At 35.3% G+C, this 10221-nt stretch overlaps 1 protein-coding gene across 1 annotated transcript; it reads right to left on the bottom strand.

Annotated features, from left to right (window-relative positions):
• Nucleotides 1-475: 475 nt before the first annotated feature.
• On the bottom strand, nt 476-8729 carry LOC142336825 (uncharacterized). Its single transcript, XM_075385766.1, has 4 exons — nt 8256-8729; nt 7785-7962; nt 5686-5848; nt 476-839 (listed from the first exon to the last, which is right to left on the bottom strand). The coding sequence occupies exons 1-4, from the start codon at nt 8541-8543 to the stop codon at nt 497-499; spliced, it is 972 nt and encodes a 323-aa protein (XP_075241881.1). The 5' UTR covers nt 8544-8729; the 3' UTR covers nt 476-496.
• Nucleotides 8730-10221: the final 1492 nt, after the last annotated feature.

The following is a 10221-nucleotide window of genomic DNA, read 5'->3' on the forward strand; positions in this document are numbered from 1 at the left end:
AATTCTGTTCGGGAGGCGAAAAGAAGCAATTTCATTTTTTTAATGAACTCTTAAATTCTCTCGAAATTCTAAAAAGTTTAAAAGACTCGACTTTATGAAAAGTCTTACAACGTTATTATAGCTGAAGTACCGTTTACATGTACTTTTTGTGGCATATAAACCCCTGGGCAGTGCAAAGCTGGAAAAATAAGGAAAACTCTAACTACATTATCAGCTAAGTTACGGATTTTGACATGCTGTAATTGTAAAGTTGCCGGCTTTGTCTCTGTTCGACACAAATCTGAAGTTTTTAAAGGTAGTCGAAGTCGATGACGCCGCTTATTGCGGACCCAGACACAAGGACCGCGCTTTCGGTTGACATCAAACTCTAAGACGCGTTCTATATTCGATCCAAAGTAATATCTTATTATCGGTCAATCGTTTTTAATAACTAGGCCTCAATTAGAATGAACTTCTTTAATTGCTATGAAAAAAATCATTATCGAAGTTGAATTGTTTAGTATATAGCGCTCAATTTTTTCATCAAGTACTGAATAGATGTCACTGGTTCATACTTGGGGTCTTTATCGTAGGGCTCAATCACAGTTTCGTCATTCGGAAACACGAAGTAGGCAATCGACTGTCTTTCGGGAATTCCTTCAACGTCTCCGAAATCTTTGTCAAAAATGACGCGATGTTTGGCAGATGTGAGTTCATCATTAGTCCATCGTTGCATGAGGTCACCCAGATTGACCAAAATGTAGCTGGCGTCTTCAGCTTTGGAAAGGTTCACGTATTTCCCATCTCGGTTCTTCACCTGCAGTCCGGAAATGTCCTCGGAGATCAAAAGGGTGATTGTGCTGAAAACAATAGTTTGGTTACAGTTTTTCCTTCAAATAATCACGTACGAAAGAGTTTACTGAAAATGTTTATGAAACCAAGATTGGACTACAGACCACAGTTTACTGCGACTAGAACGTATATAACCCGATTGTGGACTTATATCCTATTGAGGGACTAAGTTTTGGTGATCCGCGGGGGGGGGGGTGTTTACTGAGATTTCGATTCAAAACGTGCTATAACAACTTTTTTTCTGGAAAACTAATAGTGCTACAGAGAATCTAATATTAAGGGCTCCAAATAATTTCTACACACTATTATTTAGTAGATGAGGACCGTGGGAGAATAAACGATCATTTAATTCGAGACAAATTCTAGGCATTTTGAACTAAAGGGACAGCGCATAAAAACTTCTACAGCGCCCGGAAAGGAAATGCCGTCACCCTATTACAAAAACAGAAGAAATGAGGAAAAGTATAGGAACCACTAATTTGATCGATTTTCAGAATAAACAAGGCGGCTCGGTAATGTGCAATGGCACATAAGGTTCCGACCCCGCCCATCCACAATTTTGGCATAATTGTCTACCAAATGAGGAACAGATAGAAAAACCCAAAAATTATTTTTTGCGAATCCCAAAAAAGCCCAAGTCTTTTTCAAAAAATTCTGTATGAACGATAAGATAACCTCCAAAACAAATAACTCAGTGGAGTTAAAATTGATGCATTAGATTGCTGTAATATGTCAATATTAAGAAAGCGAGTCAAAACGAACAGCAAAATCAAACAACAACAACAAACATTAATTATATCAAAAAATTTATGTCCCTCTTAAAAACTAAATTTAATAACAAAGTCAACATACCGTCAGATAAACCTGAAACTAAACAAAAATAACTTATAAATCACCAGAAAACATATGCGACCAGTCCATAAAAAGGTTTGGTAACAATTATACAAAAAAGAACAAAAACAGAAAAGTAAAAAAAATTAACTTATTTTTTTGAAACAATTAACTTCAAAGTATTAAATACCATTAGGAATAAATTAATATCACCACAAATTTGCGATAACCACTGCTTCCATAGAAGGGCATTAGGACCTGACCTTATTCATTTTTTAGAGCGGCTAAAAAGAACAACAAAGAACAAACAAAATTTCAATTAAAACTTGCCAGAAAACGCTGTCAAAACCGTCAAGCCAAATTTTGGCACTCAAAATATATTTGATTGCGCCTTCTTCAAACAGCTATAATGTAGTACGTGGCCATTCATTAGTAAGACTAGGTAACAAGTAGACAAAAAAGCGAAGTGCTAAAGTATGTAATACTTTTAATTTTTTTTTCGAAACAAAATTACATTCAATGTCATGAAAGGCATTAATTACAAAAAGTGCTATTTAAATATCGTCGTTTATTCATGAAAAGGAAACCCTGGAGACCTGTAATTATCCAGAATATTTCTTGCATCTACAAAAAGAACGTCAAATATGACAAAAATCAAATTAATTTAATTTTTTTTGTGAAAAAGCGGTGTCGAAGCCAGTAAGGTCATAACAAAATCTTTAAAAAAAGATTTTGGGACACCAATTCCTTTTCTTCCCTTGACACCCAAAATGTAATATTTGACCTGTAATCAACTAACGAGATTAGGTAACAAAAAGAAACATAAAAAGAACAAAATTGCGAAGTTAAAAAAGTTTTTTTTTAATTTTGGAGAACGATGGGTTTGAAAGTCATAAAAGCCATCAGCTATCTGCTAATATCAGAATATCGGTTTTTCTATTCTTCCATGAAAAGCCAATGAAAGCTATCACTATACAGGAAGTTTCATACGACCGAAACGACAAAGTATAAATGACAGTTAAGACAAAATTAAAAAATTCAATTGATTTCTTCAAGAAAGAGGCGTCGAGGCCATTAAAACGATAATTTGTACCTTTCCGGATTTTAATATGTTCAATTGTGTTTTAATTTGAATGCTAATAAGGTGACATGAGAACTGTCAATAATGTGATAATGTGACAAAATTAGAAAACGTGAAAAACTGGCAAATATCAAAACAAACAAAAATCTAAAATCTTGTAGTATCAAAGCCAGAAAACAATAATTTCAGGCTCAAAACTGCAACCGAGAATAAATGTTAACTCAGTAGAAAGAAGAAGCAGTTTTTTTTTTGCTGACACTAAGCTGGAAGTTGAACAAATTAAGAAAAAAATAGAGGAAAAGTTAATTAAGCCATTATTTATTGAAAAGTCAATTATTTTTAAAAAAGAAACGACCAAAAACTTTCAATTAAAAAACTAAATGCATTAGCCTGGAGCTGTTTCCCAAGCGAATTGGTTGGACCTATCACTCCTGAGCTTTGATTTGATTTGTTCTGTTCTTTATTATTAAAAAAAAAAGTCTTTTTTTTTAAAAAAAAAGACCGACTGATTACAACCCGATTTTTTTTGGATTGTAACAGTCCAAGAATGGCCCAAAACTACCCCTGTTAATACTTATTGTCCGTTAAGAACAATTGATTTTTCGAATGATGTAGATATAGATAATTTCTGAGTTGAAACTCAAAATAAATTTTGCATTTTTGATAATCAACGAGTAAAGTTAGCAAAAAACGGCAAAGTTTTAACTACAAGGCACTCTCTGCGGACTCTGAAGTAGAAATAGCCCCCCTCTGAGTCTACAAAGATTGTATGAGTGTTGTTTGGGGGTGCACTGTAGGCAAATTTAATCAAAGTGGACTAAAGTAGCTTATTTCGTGCTGTTGTTGATGAAAAAGGCTAAATTTTGAAATGTTTATCCAGATTTTTTGACCAAAAAATTAAATCAAAACAATCAAAAATGCTTGTTCGTCTTCAAAAATAAAATCAACGACACTATTCTTAAAAATTATAACAAATTTTAGCAAAATTGACGAAAATTTAGGCAAAAATTCCGGAAAATGTGAATAAAAACAACGTGAATTCACTCTTCTTTTCTCAGAAGTTTAAGCCTCGATAACTCCCTGTAGAAAACGAAAATTAAAAAAATCTTTTTAATTCTATATTCTACGCTGGACGAGCTTTCTAATGATACCAGTCTCAACTCTCTACGATGAATATATCGAGCGGCGAAAATTCACGGAACAAAAAAAAACCCAGTTGAGTATATAGTTCCTCCCCCCTCAAGAGGGTCGGAACAATAATTAGTTCAGCAGTTCAAGGTCATATGCAAGTTAACTACCAGAGGCGATTTAGCTAACGTTTTTAAAATAAATTAAAAGAAAACGCAAATTAAATTTTAGTTCATTTTGAGTTCACATTTCAGTCTTTTAGAACTTTTGGGCTGACGAATTTCTTTGTTTTTTTTTCACCGCAATTGTTTATATGGAATGGTATGGGTAAACAAAACAAGTAATCAAATGATTTCAGCTTTTCCCTTTTTCCACAATTCGACTAAATCCAGCGAATTGTCTATGAAATAGTTGTTCTGAAACAATGACAAAGTTCACCGAGGGGGGGCAAAAAACCACAATTTTTTTTAAATTTTCTAATTCCATCCAAATAGCATCTAAATAAATACTTAGATGTACTTAGAATAAAGAGTCGAAAATACCAGTCACTCCATTTAGAAGAATCATTTCCGAAATAAATTCTGAACAAAATGAGAAGGAATTAAGGATACTGATGGTCCCAAAAAATCTTGTCTCAAGTCGGTGCAAATAATTATCAAATGCGAGATGAAATTTCACCACTAACAAAAAAACAAGATTTTCTTCCGTTTTTGACAACGATATTTGATTTTTCTGACCCGTTAACTCGCGATCTGTGTGAACAGTTTTTTGCGTAAACAACTGTAAACAAATTAGTTCATACGTAAGAAGAGCCCAAAAAGTAGCCCAAAAATTGGGAGCCATCCATTACAACTAATAAAAATAAGATTAAAAACCGCCAGATTATAGAGCGCCAGATTTTCCTAAATACAGTTTCATCAGATACTCAAACTTCCAGCAATTTAAAACTTGCAAAATGCTCGTTTCAAGCAAAGTTAGGCAGGCGGCTCTGCGCTAGAGTGACTTTGATAGTTAGAGTGACGTAAGCTGTACGAATAAAACGAAAACGTGATGAAGGCAAAAAAAACTTAAAGTAAAAACTCCTTTTCAGGAAATTGAAAACAATACATCCGGGATTTTTAAAACTCCGGTATAAAGATCGAATTAATTTTAGCGTAATAAGTGTAAATAAAATGTTGTAAATGTGATTTTAACTGTAAATAATTTCAAAAATTCGTCGTTGTTTTAACTAATTTCTTTGAATTAGAGTCAAAGACAAGTTAAATAATTTGTAAATAATTTTATTTGATTTTTAAACCTGACGATGAACGCATTGTTAGAAAACGTTCGTTTTTTTAAATCAATTTAACTTTTAATTGACAATTCCTTTTTCTCTGAAAAGAAAACTTAAATTATCACGAACTAGTTGGCTAAGTTCTGTCACTTTCTGGTTCTCGCACTTGAGTAATTTTTACTTATGATTCTCCCAACGGCTATCGGTTTTATTTCTATAATTCAAAACCACGAACATAACTAATAACCAATTTTTGGATCTATTCTGTTTCGCAACCCCCCCCCCCAGTGTTTTTATGACCCCCAGCTACAAATTATATGCTGCTATATAGCACGATACTATGTAAGAAAATAGCACGTGCGCCTGGGGGTCATAAAAAGTTTATGCCAAATAAGCTGGGGGGGGGGAAACAGAATAGATCCCAATTTTTTTATTGGAGGTGATTCGAAATTACGCTTTGTGAGTGAAAAGAAGAATGCTAGTCATCGATACATGCGTCTGACAATCTAGAAAGCAAAAATAATATCACTATTATTTTTACCCGTAATCACTGTGTTCACCACATCTTGTTTGACCTTGCTTGACCTGCTTGACCTCTGAGTGGGAGAGGGGAGGGTAGTAGTTGCACCTCATGGCTGTTATATTGATACGCTCTCCAATTCCAGAGTAGTACTGCGTGAAGAAGTCTGGCTTCAAATCCAAGCCTGAAACCAAAAAAAAAAGATTTTTCCGTTTGTGAAAGGGTTAGTGGGTGCATAGATCTTTTCTGTTTGTGCCTCAGAATGCCTAAGGAGTGCATATTATTTGCGCCCATCAGAAACACATGCCATGTTTTTACATAGTGATTTACTATGTAATGGCACGTGTTTTTTTAACAGGGGCGCCTAACACATGCATAACGTGCTGTGGGTGGGTGTGGGGGCGGGGTACACCCGGGTGGGGGTTTGACGGTGAATTTTCGTAAGAAACGTGGTAAAATGTGGTGAAAAAAAATAATTTTCACCGCGTGTTTTTTACATCTTTTTGCAGTGAATGCGGTGAATTGCGGTAAATTATTTTTGTTCACCGCGTTCTCGGTAGCGGTGAATTATTTTTTTTCACCGCTTGATGCAATGAATTATTTTTTCATCGCATCTAGCGGTAATGCTAATTTTGTGGTTTAAAGTTATCGCTTATATGCGCTTTCAGATTTATAGTCAAAGTTCAGAGGTGCCCTGGAAAATAAATTACCAAACTAACCAATGCCAAATTACTTTATCATCACACTACAAATCAAAAAGCCCAGAATCTTGTCAAAAAAGCCCAAGCGTTTTAGATTTCAGAAAGAACGATAAGCATATTTATAAAAACGTGAACATCATATTCTTAAGATTCGTTTAACTTTGCATATTTGAACAATTTATGATGTCACCCCTCTATCATTTCACCCCTCTCTCATTTCACTCCGCAAATTAGCAGTCGACTTTACAAGGTTTTTTCTCATAATTAAGCGGATAACTTAGTCGCATGTTAGGTTGTGATAGTTTCATATCAATTCCTACGGGCCGCTGAGGATTGGTCAGAAGATTATTTTACTGATTATTTAATAGTACCCATCAAATAAAAGACTAAATTCGGGTCAAATTGATAGAGGGGTAAACAGGAGTAAAAAAGCAGAAACAGGGGTAAACATTCTGTCAGCAGAAACAATGAAACAGGGGTAAAAAAGCAGATTAAAGTACGTTTACTATGTAACAGCATGTGTTTTGTAACTGAGGAGGGCTTAACCAACTGAGGGGAGGCACAAACGGGAAAGATCCAATTTTTTTTCAAGTTTATTGTGAATACTCTCTGAATTCTAATTTAAGTTCTTCAGGCGCACCTGCTTTTTGTTTAAAGTGGTATATTATATATAGCAACACATCATTTGTATGTTGGGGCCATCAAAAAAACTTCGGGGGGGGGGGCAAAATAGCAGGATAGATCCAAATTCCCACCTGAGGTTTTCGACAGTTGATAGCAAATTTTCCATTCCCAACATTTCTACGCAATAATTTAAGCATTTCCACGCTTTATTTTACCAAGAAATAAGCTATTAAAAATGTTTTTGCAACAACCAGCTTAATGGTCATATAAGGTATCCCCCACCCAATAAGTTATGTGGACTTTCCTGAAGTATTCCATAAACGTAGCCCGCTTCCACGATGTTGGGCCTTCAGTTGGCTTAAATCCTTACTACTCGAATATAATTATTAATTAATTGATACTTAATCAAAGGTATAATTGTTCATGTGAGCACTGATTTTGGTATGTGTTCAAAACTGCTAATTGTTTTCCTAGTTGAGAATTAGTAATGCGGGGGGATTTTTCTGAAGTTAATCGCCTATTAGGTTTGCTTCCATTTCGGTCTAATTGATAATCTATTAATTATCCCGGTTAGTAACCGCGGGCAACAGTGAAGGCGTGGACAACTGTCGCAAGGAGTGTAGATTTTTAAGCATGGTTGCGGAAAATAGTGCGACAAACTCGAGTAAATTTACTGGAGAAATCGGACCGTTGCAGCATAATGAGCTACTTTTTACATACTAACTTGTTTTATAACAACAGAAAAACCTAAAATTATTTCCGTCTTTTCCCAGGAAAAAACAAAGTCAGACTAACCGATCGCGAGCAATGTGAGGAATCTCAATGCAATCATTTTGAGTTTCTCGCAGCAGTTTGTCATCTCCACTTGGAAGTCATTACTGGGCCACTCTAGATTGTCTGATCTGACTTCTGACAGGATGACGTTGAAGGATTCCTTGAGATCTCCAGGCTTGCTAGGGTCCAAAGACTCTTTCTAAACAGACAATGACACCGATATTTGAATCTGCTCTGTTTAGCCAGACCACCTTAGTAGTTAGAGAACGTTTGCAACCCCCCCCCCCCCCCCAAAAAATGGTTACGCGAAAAACTACACTTTTATTGGTGATTTAAGAAGCGATCAAAAGTCAGTTAAATTTTACCATTTCTGACTCGCCCCCCCCCCCCCCCCCCGATGAAGATACAGTTAAACATTTTTGTGAATTTGCTCGAAAAATTGATAATTTAATGTTCGCGAAAGTTTGCCTATTGTAATGGTTATGATTAAACCTTGTATCCTGTCCATCCATGCTGACCTCCGTTGTAGATTCCGCGTGAAAACTTCTCCTTCTGCTCATTTGCCTGCCTGAAGAAATTTCTAGCAGCGTTGTTCACTCTTTCCACTTCCTCTCTCTTCAGAACCGTATTCTTTATGTACAGAAACCCGGTCGATTTGAAAGCATCAATTATATCTTTGCTCATTCTTTTCACAATCTCACACTCAAAGTCGGTTTCTTTCACGTTTTTCGAAAAAATCGAGAAATCGATTACTGGAACTTGTTTAATGTTTTCAGGCATTTTGGTATGTAACAATTACGCTTTGTTTCTTGCAAAATTACTCAAGTTTAAATTTGGGAAGGTCTTTTTTTCAAAAATGGAAAGTTCTTTAAATTATACTTAGTTTGTTAGAAAGCAGAACTTTTAGAAAGTGCAAAATTCAATTATAACTTAGTTAACAACTAAAATTTCTTTAGCAAAGTTATCGTAATGACTGCAAACGAAAATTCTTTGTTAAGTTGTTTTGAAACAGGAACTAATATGGCTTATCTACTTTATCAATTGATAACAATATAACAATGCTGTTTTCGTTTGTTTGTCGAAAGCAAAGTTTCCTAACCAAGATTCTTGACTTCAGCGTTAAAGGGTAGCTCAAGTTCGTTTTCAGATCCGCAATTTGATATCAATTAAATAAAATGCAACTGATAAAGAAATATCGGTAACACCCCCCCCCCCCCCCCCCCAACGCCCCAATAAGAAATAAACAACACTAGTTGCCAGTTATGCAAACTATTCGATAACAGATCCAGCACCTTGCAGGTTTAGAGGCGCACCTCTTTTGGAGTTACGAAAAATAAGATCCTCAATTTAATTTTGGTAGTGGTTGATTGAAACTCGATTGCAACTACTCGTATATATAGATATAGCAGCGCAAATAAAAGAGAATGCTATAAAAGCGTATAAGAGAGGATGCTAGTTAAGAATACGGAATATAAGCGATGTAAGATAACATCGCTATCCTCCGTTTTAACATGACCGCTTCGTTATATTCGGTACCGTCGTTTCCAAGGCAAGAGAGATTCGATATTGTCCTTTTCGGACACAAGAGGGATTCAGGTTACTCGGTTTTAGACGATTCAGCATGTTCGGTATTTAAACGTAAGAGACTGCTGGTATTTTCGGTTTTAAATTTAAGATATCGTCGGTGTCCTCGGTTCTACGTTCAAAACCTCACAGATGCAAGATTATTCATCAAAGATGTTCTGATCCAAAAAAACAACAAGAGTTGCTATTCTGAATTCGCCTGGCCAAAAAGTTATCCAAGAACAAAGTTCGAAAATAAAAATGTTCGCAAATGCTGTTTAGGCGCTTGATTTTTTTTTGAATATTTCACAATAATTCCAAAAAAATATAATAACCCAATTGTTTTTTCAGCCACTGATCCATTCATTTTTAAGCTATTTGTTTGACGATATGATTTGGTAGCTAATACAGGGAGACAATCACTTTGTTTTTGCAGCTTTTCTCCACTAGTTTCTAATTTTATACTTTCTTTTTTCATATTTGCTCTGTTAGCAACGAACTCTTCAATAACTATTTCCCTAAACAAACCCCGACGCTAATCATACAAGATCTTGCAGGATTCTTGCAAATGACGCTTATCTTGCAAGATGCAAGATCCGGACGCCTATCTTCCAAGAACCTTACAAGATCTTACAAGACGGACGCCGAAAAATATTAAAGATAAAAGTGCAGTTTTAAAGACCGGTTAACTCAAAGAGCATATTCTCTTATGAGTTCAGTCCATCAAAGGGAGCTCACGGTTCAGAACAGAAACTTTCATATCATTTCTGCCTTCAATAACGTATTTGAAAAACTCAATTCCAGAAAAAATTTTCAATTCAGTAGGGTATTAAATATTTACCCGGGTCGACCTTTCCCGGTAATCCTACAAGGATCATATATGATGTCATACAAA

Source organism: Convolutriloba macropyga, chromosome 3 (genome assembly GCF_964194025.1).
Source record: "Convolutriloba macropyga chromosome 3, txConMacr16.3, whole genome shotgun sequence".
Taxonomy (NCBI): Eukaryota; Metazoa; Xenacoelomorpha; order Acoela; family Convolutidae; genus Convolutriloba; species Convolutriloba macropyga.